General features: G+C 44.4%; 1 protein-coding gene across 2 annotated transcripts in view; it reads left to right on the forward strand.

The window, feature by feature from the left end:
• The first annotated feature begins 9,890 nt into the window (after nt 1–9,890).
• The window catches only part of znf407 (zinc finger protein 407), a 214,053-nt gene continuing 197,580 nt past the window's right edge, over nt 9,891–26,363 (forward strand). The window contains exons 1-3 of one of the 2 annotated variants that reach the window (XM_065000139.1): nt 9,891–9,982; nt 12,581–16,268; nt 21,698–21,812. In XM_065000139.1, coding sequence (XP_064856211.1) covers nt 12,662–16,268; nt 21,698–21,812 — 3,722 coding nt within the window. In that variant the 5' untranslated portion in view covers nt 9,891–9,982; nt 12,581–12,661. The remainder of the gene's footprint in view (nt 9,983–12,580; nt 16,269–21,697; nt 21,813–26,363) is intronic. The other variant, XM_065000140.1, reaches the window with a different exon arrangement.

Consider the following 26,363-nt stretch of genomic DNA (forward strand, 5'->3'; position numbering starts at 1 on the left):
AGTACTCAAGCACACTGTGTATAGCTTTCTGCTCAAAACCAGCTCACACCTAAGTTGGACACGGGTCAATATAAGCAGGTAAGGGAGCACTGACCTGTCAGCTGAGTCCTTGAGAGATGTACCCAACCTTTAGTTTAGTTCAGACTTACATAGGGCTAAATATACCAAAAACAGTTGGCCTGCATAACCGAATGGATTTCTTGACTAAAAAGGATGTTACATTACATCTTACATTGAACAAAAGCTTACAAATTCGTTTTATACAATGCCAGGAATGGCAGACGGGATACTAGTGAAACAGAGTGGAATTTAGTGTGGATTTGGAAGCTACAGCCATTCTGCCCTAAACTCTGATCCCAGTCATGTGTCCCCACCGTATATTCCACACTGACTCAGAAGCCTGTCTCACCAATAATGTGTTTTCTGGGAAAATCTGGCCAGCAGACCCAAACTAATAGCAGCCCCCGACCAAACCAATACACAACCTTTTGAGACCCACACCAAGAAGCAAACTCTTGAGACTGAAATCCAGACCAAGTGTATCGAGAGCCTGACAAGCCCAAAACCAGTTCAAATGTGGAATTAACAAGATCCAGAACGAGACCAAGAGTAAGACCAATCTGAAGGAGTCCCATCCGGTTTCCACAAAAAGCAAGGTGCCCTGACACTTTTGTGTTGTGTCACTACTTTTAGTCACATAACTCTGCCAAGAGATATCTTGACCACACGAGTTGAGAGACCAACTATGATCTGGGACCATGAGCTGAGGTCCCGACCTAGACCTGAACATTGATGCTGGGACCCAGACCCAGTGACCAAGACCAAGACCACATTTACCGTATGTGGCATTGTGTGATCCCAAAACCACAAGATCAAGATTCCATCTCTGGTTTCAACCAACTCAACCATTTAAAGTATGTAAATATATTTGAAGTTTTTTTGCCCAAAAAACATGATTATTTGCCTCTCTGAACTTAAATAATCAATTGATAGATTTTAAACATGTCTGTCATTGAACAACCCCATGCCATTGATTAGATAGTGAAAAAACACAAACGTGAAATATTGATGGATGTGGTTTGTTATCTTTGCAGTGCCTAGTACAGAGGTTTGAACCAGATAAGCTGATTACTTTATTAGTCTGATAAATTAACAGGATGTGAGCATGTGTCATACTGTGCGTTTGGAAAGTATTCAAACCCCTTGAATTTTTCTACATTTTGTTACGTTACAGCCTCGTTCTAAAAGTGATTCAATTGTTTTTTTGCTCCTCAATCTACACACAATAACCCACAATGACAAAGCAAAAACTGATTTAAAAAAAATATTTGCATATGTACTAAAAAAGTCTAACTGAAATATCACATTTACATAAGTATTCAGACACTTTACTCAGCACTTTGTTGAAGCATCTTTCGTAGTGATTACAGCCACACGTCTTTTGGGGTATGACGCTACAAGCTTGGCACACCTGTATTTGGGGAGTTTTTCCCATTCTTGTCTGCAGATCCTCTCAAGCTCTGTCAGGTTGGATGGAGAGCATCGCTGCACAGCTATTTTCAGGTCTCTCCAGAGATGTTTGATCGGGTTCAAGTCTGGGCTTTGGCTGGGCCACTCAAGTACATTCAGAGACTTGTCCCGAAGCCCTCCTGTGTTGTCTTGGCTGTGTGCTTAGGGTTGTTGTCCAGTTGGAAGGTGAACCTTCGTCCCAGTCTCAGGACTTGAGCGCTTTGGAGCAGGTTTTCATCAAGGATCTCTCTGTACTTTCCCTCTTTCCCTCGTTCCTGACTAGTCTCCCAGTCGCTGAAAAACATCCCCACAGCATGATGCTGCCACCACCATGATTCACCGTAAGGATGGTGCCAGGTTTCCTCCCGACATGACGCAGCGCTTTAGACCGCCTTAGACGGCTGGGTTCTTGGTCACCTCCCTGACCAAGGCCTTTCTCCCCCGATTGCTCAGTTTTGCTGGGCGGCCAACTCTAGGAAGAGTCTTGGTGGTTCCAAACTTCTTCCATGTAAGAATGATGGAGGACATTGTGTTGTTGTGAACCTTCAATGTGGCGGACATTTCTTGGTACCCTTCCCCAGATCTGTGCCTTGACACAATCCTGTCTCAGAGCTCTATGGACAATTCCTTTGACAACCAGGATTGGTTTTTGCTCAGACATGCACTGTCAACCGTGGGACCTTATATAGACAGGTGTGTTCCTTTCAAATCATGTCCAATCAATTGAATTTACCACAGGTAGACTCCAATCAAGTTGTAGAAACAAGTATGATAAACGAAAACAGGATGCACAAGAGCTCAATTTCGAGTCTCATACCAAAGGGTCTGAATACTTATGTAAATAAGGTATTTCTGTTTAAAATTTTTAATAAATAAGCAAACATAAAAAAAAAACTGTTTTCGCTTTGTCATTATGGGGTATTGTGTGTAGGTCAACAATGTAATCCATTTTAGAATAAGGCTGTAATGTAAAAAAAAAAAAAGTCAAGGGGTCTGAATACTTTCCGAATGCACTGCATGTGTTTGGGTAAGGAGGCGTAGTAGGGGGACCCTGGTTACCACAACACTATTGCTTCAATATCTTTTATACTTTTTATAATATTTTATCAAAATATTTCTGATACACTGTTTCAACTATCAAATAGTGTTTCATAGCTATCAAAATGTCTAAATCATAGATTTCCTGCTGAAAGTAGTCAAGGTCAAGGTCATGAGCTGAGCGACTGCAATAAAGAGATTGCAGGTGCAGGCCGCCGATGGTATCGCCAGTCACCTGAATGCTTGCATGACTTCCACTTTTAGTCACATAATTCTGACCTGAGACGGTGCCCATTGGTGTATTTTGAGTAGTCTACCCAAACAGACGAAAAAACATCAACATGTTACGTGGGATATGAGGGTTATGAAGAACTATTCTACCGGTGTGCTGGTTTTTGCATCAATGAATATCTGGATGAATCACGATTTTGTCGGGGTACACCTAGACCTGAATTTCAGAAGAGGAGGGGATTTGGCCCATAGACGTGGCTGGGAGGATTTTAGAGGAGGGTGTGGAAAGAGGATCCACCTTACCAAAGAGGAACCACCCTGGTTCCACCACTCGCACTAGGCCAAACACCTCAACCTCTCCGCATGAGGCCAGCGCTCGCGCAAGATGTGGTTGATGCAAGATGTGGTTGATGCAAGATGTGGTTGATGCAAGATGTGATTGATGCAAGATGTGATTGATGCAAGATGTGGTTGATGCAATATGTGATTGATGCAAGATGTGATTGATGCAAGATGTGGTTGATGCAAGATGTGGTTGATGCAATATGTGGTTGATGCAATATGTGATTGATGCAAGATGTGGTTGATGCAAGATGTGGTTGATGCAAGATATGATTGATGCAAGATGTGGTTGATGCAAGATGTGGTTGATGCAAGATGTGGTTGATGCAAGATGTGGTTGCAGAAATACATTGGTGAAGTGGTGTGCATAATGGTGTGCATAATTGGTGTGCATCTAACTTGAAACCCATAATTTCAGACATAGTCCTTATTGAGTAAGGATGATGAGACAAATTGGCTAAAAAGGAAACTGAATTTAAGATAGACAACATTTCTCTGGCAACAACCTGTTACAGTCTGCACAGGGAGGTGTGAGATTGGTATTGTGGTGTCTTCTAGGGCTTTTGGAATGTATCTGTATGCTCACGGGCCTAACTAGCTAGTTTAACAAAAACATGGGGATATTTTGCCAGATACATTCTCTACAGGGAAATAGTCAGACATGCAGGTCTCCACTTCCCAGGCCAAGCATCCAGGCATTGTAACTCCTGAGGCATGCTGGCAGTTGTAAATGCCTTTGATAAGGCTTGTTTTTTATTGAGGTGAGGAGCAGCCTGAGACTGGCACGGAGGACAGACGCTTATCACCGCAGAGATAGTACAAATCAAACACTGGCAGAATGTCGTAAGGGCTGCATTCTTTGGTCTTTTTGGAGAACAAGACCCCGAAGGTGCTACATTTGCCCTGAGACGTGTGACACATCGCTGTCACCTGAGGAATGTCCTTGCAACAAGTTGTTGACATGCTTTATTGCTTCCACACGGCTTTTAATACACCCCAGCCAATGTCTAATGCCTCTACTTTCAGCTTCTTACACTGTTTATACTGTGTTGGAAAAACAGAAACAGTTGATAGTAACAGCAATCACTACTGGAACATTTTCTAGTGAGGATGTTAATTGCACAGTTCAACCAATAATCAAATTATTGTCATGAACTTACTATACAACTGTAGTTATCGTGGTATATTTCTTTGTCATATTCATTTCCCCCTGAACAATATCACTTATTAAGCACAATGATAGATGTTAACCAGCAACATCTCTCCTCTCTGCTACCAGGGTCATTGAACTCTAGAGTGGGATATACCATCCTCTCTGACTCTGTGTGTGACGGGCACAACTCTTATTGGCCTTGATCTACTGTGCATGTCACAAAGGTTCACATGAGTCAACATTCATATGGGCACCAGACCCGGTCGGTGACATCGCCACCTCGTGACAGCATGTCGAACTCCCAAAACGGCACGTTCTCTAGTTATCTGAAGGATCTTGTCCATGGACTTGGAGCTCCCTCAAACGTGTACAGTATCACTTACAGTAAGCCAATATCAAATCAAATCAAATTTTATTTGTCATCTGCGCCGAATACAACAGGTGTAGACCTTACTGTGAAATGCTTACTTACAAGACCTTAACTAACAATACAGTTTTGAGAAAATATAGTTAAGAAAATATTTACTAAATAAACTAATGTAAAAAAATAAATGTCAGTATGTTTATTCGTATATCATGACACTTGCCTAAATGATGTGATGTTCATTGCTTTACTGATTGGATGACTACTCTTTTTTGCTTTTTCTTATTTCCCTATAAATTCAGTTTTATGGGAAAATACACATATTTGTTTCAATTCCTCACGAGTTTGCTGCAGTTTTGGAGACATATGTTGCCACCATTTTATTTCTCCAACTCTATTTGAATATGATCTGTATTCTAAACTCTTTCTGAAGTTGAATTCCAAGTTGAGTGACCCTTGTGAAAAGCACATTTCATCAGCCCAATTATCTATACTTTTCAGACTGAAGTGGATTTTGTGTCACTTGGTGTCAGCACCCAGAAGCCACCTATATTTCTCGTTTTATTGTCTCCAATTCAAAAATACTACCATAAAAGCAGAGTTCAAGGCCAAGGAGAGGCCTTCCTCTTTGTTGTCTCCAGGTTGCTGAACTGTGATAACCTACAGGTATTCTACAATAGTCGTGTCTAGGGCAAGACAGTAGTAACAAGGAACTCAGAAAGCATTTGATAGTTTATGACTTAGTCACAATTAAAATGGATTTTCACTGCACTGCATTGAATGACATATGTTGTTATGTTTTACACAGAGCGTCCTTATGGAAAATAAGGTTAGGATTCATGGATTCAAATAACTTTATGGATTATTAGAAATATGCCAATCTGTAATAGATGTTTTATTATACAGTAAGCAACCTATTGTTTCAAAGTCTACGTTGGAGGGACAAATCCTGTAAAATATAACCATCTCATTCAATAATTAAAATGGATTCTTGGAGGGTTTGTACCATTTGATTTACACAACATGCCTAACCACTTTGAAGATGCAAAATATGTTTTATTGTGAAACAAACAAGAAATAAGACAAAAAAAAGTATCTTGAGGTATGTCTCTATAAGCTTGCCACATCTAGCCACTGGGATTTTTGCCCATTCTTCAAGGCAAAACTGCTCTAGCTCCTTCAAGTTGGATGGGTTCCGCTGGTGTACAGCAATCTTTAAGTCATACCACAGATTCTCTAATGGATTGAGGTCTGGGCTTTGACTAGGCCATTCCAAGACATTGAACCACTTGAGTGTTGCTTTAGCAGTATGCTTGGGGCATTGTCCTGCTGGAAGGTGAACCTCCGTCCCAGTCTCAAATCTCTGGAAGACTGAAACAGGTTTCCCTCAAGGATTTCCCTGTATTTAGCGTCGTCCATCATTCCTTAAATTCCGACCAGTTTCCCAGTCCCTGCCGATGAAAAACATGACGCTGCCACCACCATGCCTCACTGTGGGGAGGTGTTGGGTTTGCGCCAGACATAGCATTATCCTTGATGGCCAAAAAGCTCAATTTTAGTCTCATTTGACCAGAGTACATTCTTCCATATGTTCGGGGAGTCTCCCACATGCCTTTTTGTAAGGCATGTAGGTGTAGCAGGTAAGGCGGAGTCAGGCGCAGGACACAGAGATGAGTAATTCACGTAACTTTACACAAAACAACAAATATTCCAAGAAGGAAAATAATCAAGCTCACAAATACAGACCAATTTACAACGAACAAACACACACAAATCCATGGGGGAACCAGTGGGTTAAATAAGGAACATATAATTATGTGAATGGAAACCAAAATACAAAACAAATAGAGAATGAAAATGATCGGTGGCGACTAGAAAACCAGTGATGTCGACCGCTGAACGCCGCCCGAACAAGGAGAGGGACCAACTTCAGAGGAAGTCGTGACACTTTTGGCGAACACCAAACCTGTTTGCTTATTTTGTTCTTTAAGCAATGGCTTTTTTCTATCCACTCTTCCGTAAAGCCCTCTTTTTACGCTACTGCTACTCTCTGTTCATCATATATGCATAGTCACTTTAACCATACCTACATGTACATACTACCTCAATAAGCCTGACTAACAGGTGTCTGTATATAGCCTTGCTACTCTTATTTTCAAATGTCTTTTTACTGTTGTTTTATTTCTTTACTTACCTACATATACACATTTTTTCTTCTTCTCCTCACTATTGGTTAGAGCCTGTAAGTAAGCATTTCACTGTAAGGTCTACACCTGTTGTATTCGGCGGACGTGACAAATAAACTTTGATTTGATTTGAAAGCCCAGCTCTGTGGAGTGTACGGCTTAAAGTGGTCCTATGAACTGATACTCCAACCTCCACTATGGAGCTTTTGCAGCTCCTTCAGGGTTATCTTTGATCTCTTTGTTGCCTCTCTGATTAATCTCCTCCTTGCCTGGTCTGTGAGTTTTGGTGGGTGGCCCTCTCTTGGCAGGTTTGTTGTGGTGCCATATTCTTTTCATTTTTTAATAATGGATTTAATGGGGCTCTGTGGGATGTTCAAAGTTTTTATATTTTTTTATAACCCAACCCTGATTTCACTTCACCAGTTTGGACTATTTTGTGTATATCCATTACATGAAATCCAAATAAAAATACATTTAAATTGCAGGTTATAATACAACAAAATAGGAAAAATGCAAAGAGGGATGAATACTTTTGCAAGGCACTGTAAATGCAGGTATTATGGGTTATTACAAGTATTACTAACTATGGGAACAGTATTTTAGCACCCTCTAGTGTTCTTCTAGGAGAAGCTTGGTCAGGCTTTCATGCAGTGTTTAAAAAAAAAAGATTACCTTGCAATGGGTTTACATCAAAATGTACATCAAGCCGTCGCAGTTAAAAATCAATAACCATTTGCATTTCTACTTGCAATTATATCATAACTAATCAAAGGACCAAAGAGCAAATGTTGGTTTGTTGCGTGAAATCTATTTATTGATGATGACGAGGCATCCTGTAAGGAAATCGGGCAGAGTTTCAGCAAGTGTCCAACATAGTCAGCCCTTCCTCTCTCAGTAGAGACAGCTAGGTACAAATGACTAATGAACCTAATGAAAAATTGGAGACGGGGGCTGCGTTTCTAACCATCCATGTCATATAATTTTGACTGTGATGAATTAAGCAAAATGACTGGGAAAGTAAACAGTGTACTCAATGCATGGGGATCATTTATCATCTCCTGACCTGATAGACTACCGTATCAATTAAGGCACATGCATTAATCCATTTTCAAACTTCACCAATGAACAGGGATGTGACATGGCTACGGTGATTAATCACTGACCAATGTTAACTGACACATTGTGTGTCTGTCTGGAGTGATGCTCCCACTTGTGGGCTGTATACAATTTCCATTGAAATAGAGCAGTGGAATACAGGGACAGTGCAAAAACAAATATCAGTGCATGTAAGTAAGTAGTGCATGTTTGAGATCAACTACATCGCAGTCAGACTGTGCAGAACACTGATCTACAAATCACCTTGCATCCCAAATCTACACACTATTAGATTATGATTCTGCCTCCCTCGCCTTGCTGGAACTGAGCCTCTGCTCACAGGTGTGCTCATTTGATGCCTGTTGTTGAGCATCTCAATTGTCTAAAAAGTAGGCAAGTTTCCTTTCTGCCATCTCATTTCTTCCATCTCTAATGATGTGTAAGAATGTAGGTCTTACAAGTGAAAGCCTGGTAATCAACCTCCATATTTTACCCAGGCTATCATGTCTTGGGGGGCAGATTTTCGGGTTCACAGTTGTTTTGAGTCTTGGTCAGTGCTATCTGTGATACTTCGGATGTCCCCACCATAATGGCGCGTTCATGTGCTAGTCGGAACTAGGAAACTCTGAAATGTCCGACTTGCTAACTGGTTGTAGTTATATTCGTGCTGCTTTCAACGAATCAGCAAATCGGACATTCTGAGTTTCCTAGTTCCGACTAGCATTGAACGCGGCATTAAACACAAATCCATCATCCTTTAAAAAAAAAAAAAAAGTAATCTCAGAAAAACCAGTATACATACAAGACGTATACAAACAGACAATGATAACATATGCTAGGCTAGGCGGTACAACAAATGACAGATTATACAAAGATTAAAATATACACACGTATTGATCGTTTTAACAGCTTTCTTATTAGAAGAATGGTCTCAATGTACTGCTCGAATTCCTTATAGAAAAAAAGGAAGTGTTTAAATTTTTTTTTTTTAGCACAATTAGATTCATGAGGTAAAATTGTTTAAAAAAAATCCTTATTATAGTTAAGGAAACCGAGCAGCACATTATCCCATAAAAAAACAAAAGTCATCAAGAATATTAACAATTATAAAACGATGAATATCTTGCCATAATTTCTTTACATGTAGACAATGCCAAAATAATTGCAAAACTCTTTCTGGATGCTCAACACAAAAAGTACAGTTAATATTAATGTCTTTTTTGAGTTTCTTCAGGTAATCATTTTCAGGATAATACTTATGGATCATTCTGAAAGAGACCTCTTTGACCTTGTTAATAAGCAGGTATTTGTTTGGTAATAACCTGACTTTTTTTTACAACAGATATTATTAACAAATGTATTCTAGTAAGATGTGACATAAGGAATGGATACAATATCCATTTGAAATAAAGCACGTATAGATCTGTTGTTCTGAGGGAGCAAGGAGAAACACATTATTCCTATTGGAGAGTCAACTGGATTAAACAAGGGTAGTTCAAGAAGGTGAGGTCTGGTTACACCTCTAAACAACATGAGAGTTCCAGATAGAATAGCATCAAAAAACCATGGCAAACTCTCTAGGTGTAACGGGGATACTGTAACGAGATAAAAATTCATCATAATTGAGTAACAATCCTCCTGCATTACAAAGTTGACTCACCAGCAGGATATGATTAGTAAACCAGTTCTTAAAAAATAAAGACGTGTTTCTATACAAAATATCCATATTGTTCCAAATGAAATACCTATGCGGGGGGGGAAATTGTTTATATATTAACGACCACGCTAAGAATTCTTGTCTATGAACAGCAGATAACATTTATGAGATTCCTACGAAGTTATTGTTACGAAGTAACATAAAATTGAAGCCACCAAAACGGGAGAAAATATAACGACGGATGAAATTTCAAATTGAAATGTCCATCATCCATCTAAATCGGAACTTTCCGAGTTGTCCTGAACACCGCATTAGCTTGCTAGAGTGACGTATGGTACGTGCTACGGTACGCCACTTGTGACCAAGGGGGAAAAGCGCGGACATTGAGAATACTGGGGAAATTGTAGGTAAGCTGTTAAAACTACCATCATATTGATTACTTAAATACGGGTCTGTAATTCCTAAAGCATTATGGACATTTACAATTTATGTACAGCAACTGTTTAGCTTATAAACACATGTATTTCAAAGGTCGACATTAGCTTCCTTTTTGGGCCTCTGTGCTGCCGTCGTTTTTAGGGCATAAGAGCAAACAAGTCCCACCTCTATGCCGCACTCATTGGACGACAGTGAAAATACTCTTATCTGATAGGACTGGCTTCACGTAACTCAAATGTCTGTCTCTTGTGTATTTTCATGAATATTTTGAACATATTGGTATCGGAATGATGGTTGACACAAACATGAACCAGTTGGAATGAAATAGCTACATCCAAACCGACCTCGACGCTAATTTCCCAACAGTCGAATATTACTTGACACCCTTGTTCTCAAATGATAAGAAATAAGTTTGGAAGGATGACCCATACATTGAGAAGTTTTGCAGCGCGCCGTACCTACGGTTACTTTAGCTACTTTTGGCAGCACTCTGGCATTGGTAGCAACTAGCCAGTGGCAGTGTGATAGCCGACCAACAGTGTCGTCAAATTAGCTGACGTTAGTAATTTTGCTGCCAATTTATATGCAGAACATCGACCTTAACTATCTCGTACATGCATAACCACCGGACCAACCACGCTAGCAAGCTAGTTAGACCCTCGTGGCTGTAACTGGCTAACGCTAGCTAAAGCTAAGGAGTTACTAGGTAAGAAAGCCTCCACTCCCAGTTGCAAGAGCCTAGCTCTGCTTAACACTCCGCTCAGTCCAGGGCAACGTGGATACGGACTGAAAAACGAGTCTTAAGCAGGAAAATAAAGTTTGAATTCGTGAAAATTATATGTGAAATGTACCCGATTGTCTGTCAAGTGATTAGCACACTTCGTCAGATAATTGTACTCCCTAATTATTTTACTTTAGTCACACACTATTTTCTGACTCCAGTAACCACCTGACTTTCTTCCAAGTCTTTAAATTACACTGAACAAAAACATAAACGCAACATGTTAAGTGCTGGTTTCATGAGCTGACATAAGAGATCCCAGAAATGTTCCATACACACAAAAAGCTTATTTCTCAAAAATGTGCACACATTTGTTTACATCCCTGTTAGTGAGCATTTCATCCTTAGTCAAGATAATCCATCCATCTGACAGGTGTGGCACATCACAAGCTGATTACACAGGTGCACCTTGTGCGGGACAATAAAAGGCCACTAAAATGAGCAGTTTTGTCACAACACAATGCCACAGATGTCTCAAGTTTTAAGGGAGTGTGCAATTGGCATGCTGACTGCAGGAATGTCCACCATAGCTGTTGCCAGATAATTACATGTTAATCTCTCTACCATAAGCCACCTCCAATGTAGTTTTAGAGAATTTGGTAGCATGTCCAACCGGCTTCACAATCGCAGACCACGTGTAACCACGCCAGCCCAGGACCTCCTCATCCGGCTTCTTCACCTGTGGGAGGGGCGGGTGCAGAGGAGTATTTATGTCTGTAATATAGCTCTTTTGTGGGGAAAAACGAATTCTGATTTGCCCCTGCCCATTCATGTGATATCCATAGATTAGGGCCTAATTTCCTTATATGAACTGTAACTCAGCAAAATCTTTGAAATTGTTGCATGTTGCGTTTATATTTTTGTTATTACCGTGTAATCTCTCATCAATTTGGACACTATCTTGAAATAAATCAATACTTTGAAGACATGTCCTGGCAAGGCATGTGAGAGGGTGGCTAGACTGGCTACTGGAGCAGGTGGGAAGAGGTTCAGGTGAGGTTTAGTTCATTTAGATTTAAAAATAAATAAATCATTGCCTGCTTTTAAAGCAAACTTGACCAAGCATATAATTCATTTGACATATTATCTAAATGTTTGAGGAGAGTAGTCATAAAATTCGATGGGGAACAAAATGAGTTCATGTAATGTCACAGTGGGGATTATATTTTTGGCATCAGGTTGAAAAAGATATTGCATAGCAATGAGATTTTGACCAAAATTCTCACAAGCGATTGGCACCCCATCCAGACAGATGGTGCCTAAATGTAGACTACAGTAGACGGGCCACAAGAAGGGAGAGTGAAATATCTAAGCCGGCTAAGTTCTTAGGAGACTCATCTGTGTCAACCATCAGCTGTACTAAGTCTATTGTATAATGTTTATAAAAAATGAGGTGTCTTTGAAGTTAAATAGATTTAAAGGGGAGAGGTAAATAGAATCTAGGCCTAATTAATTGTAACCTACTTCAATTTATGCTACTGACCGCCTTTCCCTGTTTTAAAAATATATATTTTTTAATCAAATGTAACATCATATGCATGCAACGTCAACCACCTTATCATTGAACAGTTTCATTCTAAAATCACTAGATGGCGACCGATACCTACATTTGGCCGACTTCGTTTTTGAACACGCAGAATGATCTCTGAGTAGCCTACTCCAGCTATACAATTTGAAACACAGTTCTGTTATATGAAACACAGTATTGTTATGTTATATTTATTTTGTTCAGCTAATTTCACAGTCAATTATATGAGGATTGCCCATCTTAAATTTTACTTTACAGGAACAGGATCATAACTTAATTGATTGATGGAACAGAGTCCAATTTCCTCTTCTCATGTAAAGGCATCAGGAGTTGTCTAACATGGACAGAGAATTAAGGTCAGGGAAGGAGATTAATGAGGACACGGTGCCTCATCATGGGGACACAGGACATGTCTCCACAGAGGAAATGGAAAGTGGAGGAATTCCTCCCCTAGCAAAGAGGCCCAGGCCTGATGATGTCTCAGCTGACAGCACGGGAGAGATTGAGGAGGACACCGGCGGTAAGGTGGCTGATGGGAAGGAGTCAGACCAGCCCCCTCGGGTTGAGGTGAACATTACCCCGGAGACAGGTTACGGCTGTGCCTGTCCCATCTGTGGCTTTGTGGCCAAAACTCCAACTGCCTTGAAGATTCACTCCAAGAGGAAGCACACCGGTCGAGGAAAGACCAGAGGTGTGAGCTCAGCTGAGGTACTTGTTGAAATAGATGGCTCCACAACCGGAGCAACAGCACCGACTTCGAATTACAAGACAGGTGGAGACACTGAGGAGAAAGTGAGCAGCAGTGAGAGACAGCAGGATGCCACAGAGAGCCAGAGCCAGGGCACAGAGCCAGGGGTTTCTGAGGGGGAGGTGACTACAATAATAGCCCAAGAGGAAATTGCTGAGAAACAAGGGACAGGGAGAGATACTTTTGATATGAAAGTGACTACAATAGCTGCAGAAGAGGAGCAAGAAAAGACCCCCGGTAAGAAGATAGTAGGTAAAAGGGGCCCCAAGCCCAAGACTATACATGCTTGCAGCTACTGTGGTCACGAGTTTAGGGACAAGCCAAGCCTAGATACACACATCAAGAGACGCCACACCAAGGAGATGAATTACTTCTGTGAATTCTGCTTGTACGCCTGTGTGGCAAAGTGCGACTACGAAAAGCACTGCCTTAGTAACAAGCACAACAAACGAGTCGCGGAAAGCAGGGAATCCTCTGGCCTCGCGTCACCCATGGACAAGAAGACAGCCGAACAGGCTCAAATCTTTGCCTCCACGACGACTCAGACCCGGGCGTCCAAGCGTGCGCTCGGTGCCAGGTTCCAGCTGCAGTGCGGGAGTTGCGAATTCAGGTTCAGCAACTCTGCTTTGCTGGAGAGCCACGCTCGGCTAAAGCACCATGGCGAGCATCGCTTCCTCTGTAACGTCTGCCACTACTACACCGCTACCTCCGAGTGGATGGACACGCACGTGTCCTCGGAGAGCCACCAGCGTGTGGCTGAGGAGAAAAACACAGGGTCCTCCTTTGAGGAGTGCGTTGAGAAGGTGAGCAGAGATTCGATCGGTGACGACATGCTGACAGATGACGTGGCAGTAGGGGTCACCGGACACGATGGAGAGCTGCAACCTGATGTTAATGAGGAAGCTGTTGAGGCTGCGAAAGTCGTGTTGGAGAACATGGAAGAGTACATGGACGAGAAAAGCCCCCCCAAGAGGAGGAGAGGCAGGCCAAAGGGGCCCGCTGCAACTACATGTGAATACTGTGGCCTTCTCGCCTCCAATAGTACCAATCTAAACGTGCATATTCGTCGTAAGCACAGCCGGCAGTACAGCTTCACCTGCAGGCTTTGTTCTTACAACTGTGTGACGAAAGGCGACATGGACCGACACTGTGTCACAAAGAAGCATCTTAAACGCGTGGAGGATGCTAGCAGCGATGGCCAAGTGGACCTGGATACATCAGTGCAGGTCGTGAGTAAGGAGCCAGGCTCTCAGGCCAGCGAGGGTGAGGCTATACATCAGAATAGTCCAGTCAGAGCAGGGTCCAAAGGAGAGGAGGGGGCCATGGACAAAACAGGGGAGCTGTCACAAGACGGCGTCAAAGCACAAGTGAACAGCCCGAAAAAGAGCAAGTACGACTTGGTCAACTCCTGCAGCCATTGCAGCTTCGTAGCTCATTCGATTCCCTCCCTCGACCTCCACGTGAAGAGGAGACACACCCGGGACTTTGAGTTTGTGTGCCTGGCGTGCAGCTACTACGCGGTCACGCGTCGAGAGATGTCTCGCCACGCCGCCACGGACAAGCATAAGCAGAAGAGTGAGGTCTACCTAGAGAACCTGGAGAGCTTTGTGGTGGAAGACCTGGCGCAGCCGGAGGAGGAGGCCACGGAGCTGGGGAACAGAGCTGACCCTGATGCTGACAACAATGCTCACTCTGAGGATCCCTCCCCCTCAGTGCCCCCTGACACAGACATAGACCAGCCCACAGGCACAACTACACACCAGCCTAACATTATAGACACAGACCAACCCACAGACACAGATACAGACCAACCCACAGAGACAGAGCAGCCCAACAACACAGACACAGACCAGCCCCCTATCATCGATACAGAACAACCCACATACACAGATACAGACCAACCCACAGAGACAGAGCAGCCCAACAACACAGACACAGACCAGCCCCCTATCACCGATACAGAGCAACCCGCAGACACAGCTACAGACCAACCCACAGACACAGCTACAGACCAGCCCACAGCTATAGACCAGCCCACAGTCACAGCTACAGACCAGCCCACAGGCACAGCTACAGACCCGCCTACAGACACAGCTACAGACCAGCCCACAGACCAGCCCACAGACACAGCTACAGACCATCCCACAGACACAGCTACAGACCAGCCCACAGACACAGCTACAGACCAGCCCACAGACACAGAGCATATTACCACTAACCCCACACAGACTTCTGACGTTTGGAGCAATGAGCATGCAGCCACAATAGTGGAAGTTAGTGGCACTGTTGTTGAGGAAAACACAGAGATCCAGGTGGCTGGTGAGGCGTTCGGTGGTGGCTCGGAACAAACCAGCAACGAAGCTCCAGGTACGATGGAGCCTCAGGAAGCACCAGCAGAAATCACCATAACACCGCCTGAGGAAGGCCAGAAGGAAGGGGCCGAACCCGAGGCGGAACCAGAGCTATTCTGTTCAGACGACGACGTTGAGATGGCTGATGAGAAACCTGACATCTCTTCCCCAGAGAAACAGCTCACCAGGGCGCTGCCGTTCGACGCTTGCATCATACCTCTCAAGTCCTTGACTGAAGCCGAGCTGGCTTTGCATGAAGAACGCATGGCTCACTCTGTTGAGGGCCACTCTGGCCTGGCTGGAAGTGGCCTGGCCGGGGCGGGCAGTTTTCAGAAGATCAAAAGAACCAAACCTGTAGGGGCTTCAGGTTTGTCCAAGCGGTTAACTCCCAACCCCCGCATCCGCTGCGAGGACTGTGGCTTCGTGGCGGACGGCATGAGCGGCCTCAATGTGCACATCTCCATGAAGCACCCGTCCAAGGAGAAGCACTTCCACTGCATGCTGTGCGGCAAGTCCTTCTACACGGAGAGCAACCTGCACCAGCACCTGACCAGCGCCGCCCACCTGCGCAACGAGCAGGCCAGCATCGAGGAGCTTCCGGAGGGCGGCGCCACCTTCAAGTGCGTGAAGTGCACGGACCCGTTCGAGACGGAGCAGGAGCTCTTCATGCACATCAAGGAGAAGCACGAGGAGCTGTTGCGCGAGGTCAACAAGTATGTCCTGGAGGACACGGAGCAGATCAACCGCGAGCGCGAGGAGAACCAGGGCAGCGTGTGCAAGCACTGCGGCAAGGTGTGCAAGAGCAGCAACTCCATGGCCTTCCTGGCTCACATCCGCACACACACAGGTACGTTGTCTCCCAAAACATTTATTTGAAAACCTTCACTGCTGTTGTTTTTTTTGTGATTTTTAAAAAATGGGTTATTTTAAAGTCATTGATAGCTGCATCACTAATATTTATAGGTGTTATTATACAGTGTATACACCACTTAGAATTGGCCGGGCGTTGTCAATCATTACATGGGTTGGACATCAGGTTTTGACATACTGTAGTCGAGCCTATATAGCGGTATCAGGGCCAGGCCGGGTATCAGAGGGGAGGCATGGTTCATGCAGTGGTGTGAGCTTAAGCCATGCATTGGAGGAAAGGAGAAGGCAAAGACTGAGCTGCCGGAGATGCTAATGGACAGCGGATTGGGATTCCCTGTGCACCGCCTGGTCAAAGACATGTGCGACTCATAATTGATGTGTCCATTACCAAGACTCGTTTGTAATTATAGTCAATAAGTCTCTGTAAATGTGTTAAAGCTTTGGCTAAAAGCATTGGAGACCCAAAGAGAGGTGGGCTAATAATGTAAAATAATCAATGCAGGCGTATTCAAAGCCCTTCATTTCCCTTGTGTGTGTGTGTGTGTGTGTAACTTGTGTGTGTATGTGTCAGCCTACATGGTGAGCTGATTATCCTCAATCCATTAAGATTTATCTTGTCATTTATAATGCAAATCAGGGTTCGGCTGGTCAGGTCTATGACTGGGGTATGTCTGGCGGGTTAAGAATAGAGGGCGCTCCATTACTCTTCCTTGACCATGTGTATTAATTGCTTTTAAAATCAGCTTAATGTAGGAATGAGAAGTGAGGGCGCCATCAATAAATGCCCTTCTCTGCTTCCTCCGGTCCGTCCCCCTTTCAGCCCAAACTTTAATGGGAGTTTAATTGGAGTACAGGCAGGGCTCTATGCTCGTTCTGGGTGTATTATGTGTCTCTGCGTGTGTGTGTGTCTGAGGTTGTGTGTGTGTCTGTGTCTCTCTCTGTGTGTGTGGAGTGACTGACTAATGGCCGAGGAGGGTTTAGATGTGTGGACCGTCTCGGAGAGTTGACGGGGGGAGTGCTGTCACGATGCACTATGGTAGTCTGGTCATGTGGGTCAGAATGCTCAGATACTCAAGGCTGCTGCTGCTTTCTCTAAGTGTGTGCCCTTACCCATCACTGAGACGACATGATTAGGCCTACTTCTCTTTGTGATGACCTCTCAACGTCTAATATGGGGGGAGAGTCACCATCGTTTCACCATTGCAAACCGGTTCAGGTTGGCATATGGTCTGTTTGGCTGGGGTACGTCCTACGATTGATTTAATGCAGAAAAATAAAACAACACAAACAGAGCAACTAACTGTCTTTACTTTGACATTACCCCTCATGCCTCTGTGGCTCAACAAAACCACACTTTGTGGTTACATGGCACGGGGAGACTCACACATACGGTACAGTAAGACTGAAATTGAAATTCTGTGTGTTGTACAGTCAAGTAGTCTGAAAGGACAGGCGACATCGATGAGAGAGAGATTATGAGGCCAAATGGTCAACATTTTGATGTATCCTTTGTGTGATGTTTTGTTGAATCTGTAATATCCGTTTATGAGCCTACTACAGTGTTTCATATTGCCGTGTAAACAACGCCATTACTCTGGTTCCAGCTGAGGGAAAAGCGTTACTTAAGCAAATGAAAACAGTGACACTTTAAGAAGATGTGTTTATGAAAGTCAAGGGCACATTTGGAGGTCTAGATTTGAGTATTGTCGTTATTTTTTTTAAGGTGGCTTTTTCGATTGAATTATCTCCTTTATTTTGCTAATTTTCTTTGCCTATTTGTGGAATGCACCTATTTCTTAGCATTTTGACACCGTGTGCTAGTTATTATTATTGCTAAGTTCCCTCATTACATTGAGTTATTCTCTCTTTGTATGTGGTCATTTATCGTGTACACTTCTTCCAGTGCTGTGGAACAGGACTGTGGGCTCCGCCAGTGTTTGGACTGGGAGCACGTCCAGATGGTTTTAATTAAACCAAGATTTTTATTTACTTGATTAATCAGTGAAATCAGGAGATGGTGGGAGGCTGCACGCATTTTTGTCAATTTGTCCCCTGAAAAAAAAACCACTTACATTTTGCCAATGAGGATGCAACTGGATTTGCATTTTGAACTAAATTGGTCACTTTTTCAATTGATAGAGCTGTCTGACCTTCTGAGGCCTGGGGTGGGTTGAAGTAATGGGCACACACACATAATCACCACACACACTTGCCAAATATGCACACACACACTCTTTCTCTCTAACACACACACACACACACACACACACACACACACACACACACACACACACACACACACTGAGTATCTGAAGGTGTAAACAAAACTAGTTACAGGAGCTTGGTTTGTATGTGTTGGTCTGGCTGTACGATGTCTGACCAGGCCTCTCTTGATAAAAAACGTTATCCTGGGGTGGTAGACAGACATGGATATTATGTTCCCACAATATTTGATTAGAAAATTCAACACTGGAAAACAAATCGGTCCCTTTAAATATGTTTTAAAACGGGTTTGCCATTTTGCCGGGATTTTGGCAACGATGTCCTTTATCTACACCCCCAGAGTCAGATGAACTCGTGGATACCATGTTTATGTCTCTGTGTCCAGTGTGAAGGAAGTTAGAGGTAGTTTTTGCAAGCTAATGCTAACTAGCGTTAATGCAATGACTGATAGTCTATGGGTATCTGCTAGCATTGCCAAAATCCTGAAGTATCCCTTGAACATTCTGAAAATGAGGCTAACAAGTAAGGCTTTGAGGAGAGGAAAGGAGAGGAGAGGAGAGGAGAGGAGAAGAGAAGAGAAGAGAAGAGAAGAGAAGAGAAGAGAAGAGAAGAGAAGAGAAGAGAAGAGAAGAGAAGAGAAGAGAAGAGAAGAGAAGAGAAGAGAAGAGAAGAGAAGAGCATTGCAGGTCATTACCCATCTCATCTGGAATGTGAGGGAGCCACATTGCCCCTATGTGGTTGGCAATGTTAATTTAACATGACACTGCATTGATGGTCAATTTCAGTTTCATGGAGGCTGTTTAGTGGAGTGGTGGAGTATTAACATGGTGAGACGTGAGAAGGGAGGGATGCTGCATCCATCTCCTCCTGCCATGTCTCATACTGGCCAGATCCTCTCCCTCTGCGCCTGTCACTCGCTTCACCTCGGCTTGTTTGTTTTGGGGAGCGCATCATAGGGGTGTGTATCGATGCTAAGGGAAGAGGCCCGATTCACCGGCGCTCATGTGTTAACGCCCCTCCCTCGCCTGTTTGCAGGCCTTGTTAGCACGCGTGTGCCTTTCCATCTTCGTTACCAGCTTAGAATTCAACGCGTCGTACTTCCAGCTCGCGGCAAGTGAACCGTGTATGAACAAATTAGTAATCTACACAAAGTGCTTAATCAAATCAGCGGCTGCCCCTGAAATAAATATTGCAATGAGTCTTGGGATATTCACTGGGAGAGCGGATTGCATAGCGGGTATATTATAGAAGGTTTCCAGTCAGATTAGTGTGTCATACTGGAGAACTGCTGCTTTAGACTGTCTGCATGGGACCTGGCCCTAGTCTGTCTGCATGGGACCTGGCCCTAGTCTGTCTGCATGGGACCTGGCCCTAGTCTGTCTGCATGGGACCTGGCCCTAGTCTGTCTGCATGGGACCTGGCCCCTAGTCTGTCTGCATGGGACCTGGCCCCTAGTCTGTCTGCATGGGACCTGGCCCTAGTCTGTCTGCATGGGACCTGGCCCTAGTCTGTCTGCATGGGACCTGGCCCTAGTCTGTCTGCATGGGACCTGGCCCTAGTCTGTCTGCATGGGACCTGGCCCTAGTCTGTCTGCATGGGACCTGGCCCCAGTCTGTCTGCATGGGACCTGGCCCAAAGTCTGTCTGCATGGGACCTGGCCCATAGTCTGTCTGCATGGGACCTGGCCCATAGTCTGTCTGCATGGGACCTGGCCCTAGTCTATCTGCATGGGACCTGGACCCTAGTCTGTCTGCATGAGACCTGGCCCCTAGTCTGTGCATGGGACCTGGCCCTAGTCTGTCTGCATGGGACCTGGCCCTAGTCTGTCTGCATGGGACCTGGCCCATAGTCTATCTGCATAGGACCTGGCCCCTAGTCTGTCTGCATGGGACCTGGCCCTAGTCTATGCGGCACCATAGACATGAATGGCCCTTACTTGTAGTTGCATACACATCTTGTGTATATTCTACACAAAGAAATACAGTCTGGGGTTCAATTCATTTAGGAAAAATAGCACTGTTGTTGCGTTCATGAGTTGACTTATGCTTAAATGTTATAACTAGGCTAACTGAAACAGCATTGGACTATTATTTTGGGGCATATTTACAATGCTACAGTACTATTCCGCGGCATGCTGCAGCGCTTGTTTGATTGAACAGGCCTTCCCCAGTCAGTGTGTTCTATTAGCCTAGGGGGTGGTGTGGCCATCATGGGCGCTGACGATCCATAACAGCCCCCTCACTCGCTCTGCTGCTCTTAAATGACAAATGGCGGGCAGAGACTGTGCCACTCTCTCAAACGCCACTGCCACCCCACCCTCCCCATTTTATTAACGAGAATAATTAGAAGGATACCTCCCTGCAAAGCCAGGCAGAGTGATTAGCGCTTTTAATGATGGAACGTGGTAGTGAGTGCACACAAAATGGATTTACGTGTTCTGCCTGACCTTTGGTATCCCAATTTACGCATCCAGAAGCAAAAGAAGGAAGAGTAGGGAAGAGAGAGATGGAGAGAGCGACGGGGGAAAGATGGAGAGGAGGAGATTGAAGGAGAGAAAAGCCATGTACTCACTGTAGGAGCTTGTGTTTTTTTCTACAGTACCAGTCAAAAGTTTGGACACACCTACTCATTCAAGGGTTTTTCTTTATTTGGGCTATTTTCTACAATGTAGAATAATGTAGAAAACGATGAAATAACACACATGGAGTCATACATGTAGTAACCCCCAAAAAATATGTTATATTTGACATTCTTCAAAGTGGCCACCCGTTGCCTTCATAACAGCTTTGCACCCTCTTGGCATTCTCTCAACTAGCTTATTTCATCGTTTTGATGTATGTCCTGGGCTCAGGGTGTCTGGTTGTTTTACAGTCGATCTTGGGCAGTAAAATAGCACAGTAGCAGTGAAGAATGTTCCAAATTTCAACAACCTGACTAACAAGAAGAATTCACCACGTCATCGTTCAGTCTCACCATCTCTGCAATTGTGCAAAGATCTTTCAGTTTGAATGTTATTAAAGAATGTGCCTCCATGTCGCCCCCCCGGCCTTATGGCTCTACTCTACCTTCACCCCTACATCTACAACCACTAGTTTCTTTTTATTATACTGTTTATAGTCATGTGTGTTTTTTGTCCCCCAATAGATAAAGTAGGATCAATTGACTTCACTTATTGTTCTGCAGGATCGAAGCCATTCAAGTGCAAAATCTGCAACTTTGCCACCGCCCAGCTGGGTGACGCCAGGAACCACGTGAAGAGACATCTGGGCATGAGAGAGTACAAGTGCCACATCTGTGGGTGAGTAGCACAGTCCGTGACTAGTCACTACCTTTTTAACTGGGGATGCCTGGGTTGGGTTCGTTAAGTTCCAAACGGAAGAAAAAAGGTCCGAAACGGAATGAAACCGCAAGGTACTATCTGAACTTAAGACGAAACATTTGTTTCCCTTTTACGTTGCTACTGTCTTATTGGGTTTTTAAGTCATTTTTGCCATTTAGGTTGGATCACAAGACAAAGATCCTCTTGCTCTGCAAACCATTATTTTTATCTTATTGTGATATGTTTCAATACAATCTGTCACGTCTCACCATAGTCAACATTTATAGCGCGACAGCGCAGGGCCTATAAACTCAAAGTAAAATGCTTCTGCGTCTCTTTCGTACTGCATTTAGGCCAAGCTCCATTCAGTTGGTTTCATTCCCATGCTTGATCTTCCTACCATCCTACTGTGTTCACATGGACATGTAGGACTGTTTCTGTGTCATTTGGAAATGTACTAGATAGCAGGATCTTCAGCTTGTACCACGCTCTCTGCGCCTCTGTGATACGGAGATGAGGGCGTGTAGTTATTTAGTCTCCCTCAATGCTTCCGTGTAAACTGTTTAAATGTCTTCCGTTTAGTTCGGCTGCTCCGTTTTCCTTCTGCCACAGTCGAGTGGAATGAACGCGTTTAGTTCGGCTGCTCCGTTTTCCTTCTGCCACAGTCGAGTGGAATGAACGCGTTTAGTTCGGCTGCTCCGTTTTCCTTCTGCCACAGTCGAGTGGAATGAACGCGTTTAGTTCGGCTGCTCCGTTTTCCTTCTGCCACAGTCGAGTGGAATGAACGCGTTTAGTTCGGCTGCTCCGTTTTCCTTCTGCCACAGTCGAGTGGAATGAACGCGTTTAGTTCGGCTGCTCCGTCTTCTGCCACAGAGTGGAATTTCCTTCTGCCACAGTCGAGTGGAATGAACGCGTTTAGTTCGGGCTGCTCCGTTTTCCTTCTGCCACAGTCGAGTGGAATGAACGCGTTTAGTTTGGCTGCTCCGTTTTCCTTCTGCCACAGTCGAGTGGAATGAACGCGTTTAGTTCGGCTGCTCCGTTTTCCTTCTGCCACAGTCGAGTGGAATGAACGCGTTTAGTTCGGCTGCTCCGTTTTCCTTCTGCCACAGTCGAGTGGAATGAACGCGTTTAGTTCGGCTGCTCCGTTTTCCTTCTGTCACAGTCGAGTGGAATGAACGCGTTTAGTTCGGCTGCTCCGTTTTCCTTCTGCCACAGTCGAGTGGAATGAACGCGTGTTTTAGTCGCCGCCGTTCACAAACGTTTTACAGAAGGGAAAACAGATTGTTGTTAAGCACAGCTACCTCTAATGAGGAAAAAGACTTGTGTTTCACAAGCCCTGCACACACACACACACACACACACACACACACACACACACACACACACACACACACAAGTGCCCAAATGTGTGTGTGTGTGTGCACATATTCACTTGGTCAAAACCCTAACACATTTATAGCACTTGGGGAAAAGGCTTTAGCTGTGTGTGAGACACACAGACACACAGACAGACAGACAGACAGACAGACAGAACGAACACAGTTCTCCAATGTGCCTGACTTCCTTTAAATGAGTCTACTAAATACAGCTTCTGGTTTCACAAATCATGCGGATGGAGGAGCTATCTCCCGCCTGAGCCAGACACTGGTGACAAATCGGCCGTGTGTGTGTGTGTGTGTGTGTGTGTGTGTGCGCGCTCACTACTGACTGATCACCGGGGCAACTTTCCTCTTGACTAAAGAGCAGCAAACAAAGAACAGACCAGAAACACCCTCATTAAGGCCAAAGTAGACATACTCTCTCTTCCTAAAGTATCCAGATTAGATAATATAGGCCCACATATATGTGGCTAATCTGAATGCAGAGCTGTTGCTAATGGTTGTTCGTGTCTCAGTTAATGCAATTTCCCTTTTTCGGTTTGGGCTGACCTAGAAAGTGAGATTACAATGTAGGCTGGCCATTAGGCATTCTGTTGCACACACTGGGTGAGGTGATATTTTGCGAAACAAAACCCTCTTTATCTAATGAAATCGTTTCTCATTATTACGATTTATCATCTTGATTACAATAGCTGAAGTGTTAATTTAAGTTTCTGAAGTTTCTGGAACTACAAAATTGAAATTCATACGTTTAGCAAAATGTGGTGATTTTTACACACAGAGATACAATTACTGGAATGTACCAAGCCCCTCAGACCATGGCAATTTGACTGGAACATTCATCAGTAGTTCTATGGTTCTACATGACTTCCCTGCTTTGTGAGACAAGCCAATGTAACGTTTACCAGTAGTCTGTTCATTCACTTCCCATTGCGATCACAGAGCGAGCTCATCCTGCTCTCGTTAGAATGTTGAGGAGCAGCAGCGTTGTTTAACTCGATCCAAACACGCGCGTGGTCTCTCTCCCTGCGCCAATCGATTGGCGCTCCCACCGGTGAGCTCCGTGGCTGCGAATATTACCCGCTTTTGACACCGTGCGCTAACGATTGAGACGCCCCCAAATGGATGCGGTGCACCTCTGCTGTCCACCTCACTTTAGCTGAGCCGAGAGCCTCGGAGGGCTGCTCGTCTCCGCTGAGGACTCTGGGAAGTTGTTGATAGTTAAAGATCATATTGTTGTGGCATTTAATTAACAAATGCAAATCAAGGCCAGGACAGATAGGCACCTCTGACCCAGCTGCCAATCAAACGTGAGAAGGCTGTTCCGTATATGTAGGCTGTGTTGTGTGTACACCATGCCTTTACACCCTCTCTCTCTCTCTCTCTTCCTTTTTTTAGCTAACAGTTACTCGCTTTTCCGTTTCTGTTCCTTTTTCTTTTGTTGTGTCTTTCTTGTCCTTCAGAGACACGTTTCTTAGCTGATATCCTCTGCTTTTTACAGCAAGTACATTTTTTGGGGGTATATTTTTCTTAATTGTATATATATATTTTTCCTTTTCTCCCAAATTTCGTGATATCCAATTGGTAGTTAGTCTTGTCCCATCGCTGCAACTCTCGTACGGACTCGGGAGAGGCAAAGGTCGAGAGCCGTGCGTCCTCCGAAACATGAACCTGCCAAGCCACACTGCTTCTTGACACAGCGCTCGCTTAACCCGGGAGCCAGCCGCACCAAAGTGTCGGAGGAAACACCGTACAACTGGCGACCAAAGTCAGCGTGCATGCGCCCGGTCCGCCACAAGGAGTCGCTAGAGCGCGATGGGACAAGGACATCCTGGCTGGCCAAACCCTGCCCTAATGCGGACGATCCTGGGCCAATTGTGCACCGCTTTATGGGTCTCCCGGTCACGGCAGGTTGCGACACAGCCGAGATCGAACCCGGGTCTGTAGTGATGCCTCAAGCACTCCGACGCAGTGCCTTAGACCGCTGCGCCACTCAGGAGGCCCATGATGTATTTTTTAACTGTCTTTTTTAGCCATTTATGAATGTGTTATGTATTTCTATGGCCTATAATGCATTTCTATGGGCTATAAGTAGTAAAGACCAAATAAAATATTTTCAACAAATCTTTTTTTCTAACTAAAGGGGTCCTAAAATACAAAATCAAATAGCTAATTGATCCATGGTATGACCATCTTATAACATTTCCATATGTCAGCTCAGAACACCCCCCCCACCCCCCCCCCAAACGGCTTAGACTTTTAAGAATTAAAATACTGAATCTTGCAGCAATGACATCTCCTAACTGATTGATGTAGTCCTAAACTGGCCATAAAAACAACCTGCAAAAACAGCAGAAAAACACAAATTGCCCCCCCTAGCACATACAGTACGGCAAGATTCCTCATACTGTATTTAATTGGAGAAAAAAAAGAATTTTACACACAAGGCTGTTTCTTGTCTTTTCTCTGTGTGTGGTGTGTGTCGGTCCACAGTGGGCCATTTAATGAGCACTCCCTTCCTCTCCTCCATCATGTTCTCTCCTCCCAAAAGGCCCTCGATTCAGCATTTCAGCATCCTTTACCCCCCCCCCCCCCCCATGTCCCCAATGCTCTCGCCTCAACCTCCCCAAAGATGCCGTGGACGGCCAGTGCTGTTTGTAGGTGTTAAATTATGCATCAGGAGTCTAATCGCTGTGAAGCATTGGTTTAATATCTGGGGGCAAAGTCGTTGGAAGTATTAACAGCATCCTGGATGGTCCTCCCATTGGACCTGGTTCTATCATATCATATCGGCCAGACGGCCACTATAGTTGGAACTACCCGTCTGTCTACTAGCTCTAGTTTAAACTTTAACAGTTTCTCTCTCCATCTCCCAGAAAAGTTGTCCGTCTTTCCGGTATCTGAGAGTCCCCCCCCCCTCCCTCCGTTGACTTAGTAGCCGAGTCCGGAGTGAGTATATTGAGTCATAATTTCATGTTGGTGTCACGTGATTTGAATGGAACAGGATAGGGTTGGCTCGTGTCAGGCTTTTGTGTCTCCCCGTCTGTGAGTGTGTCTTCTGCTGGTCCCAGAATAGCCCCATCAGTTCAGTTCCGCCCTCCCCTCCCTCCCCCCAGCTCATCCTCTGTAGTATGCCTTAATGCCCAGGCCT

This window comes from Oncorhynchus nerka, linkage group LG14 (assembly GCF_034236695.1).
Source record: "Oncorhynchus nerka isolate Pitt River linkage group LG14, Oner_Uvic_2.0, whole genome shotgun sequence".
NCBI classification, from domain to species: domain Eukaryota; kingdom Metazoa; phylum Chordata; class Actinopteri; order Salmoniformes; family Salmonidae; genus Oncorhynchus; species Oncorhynchus nerka.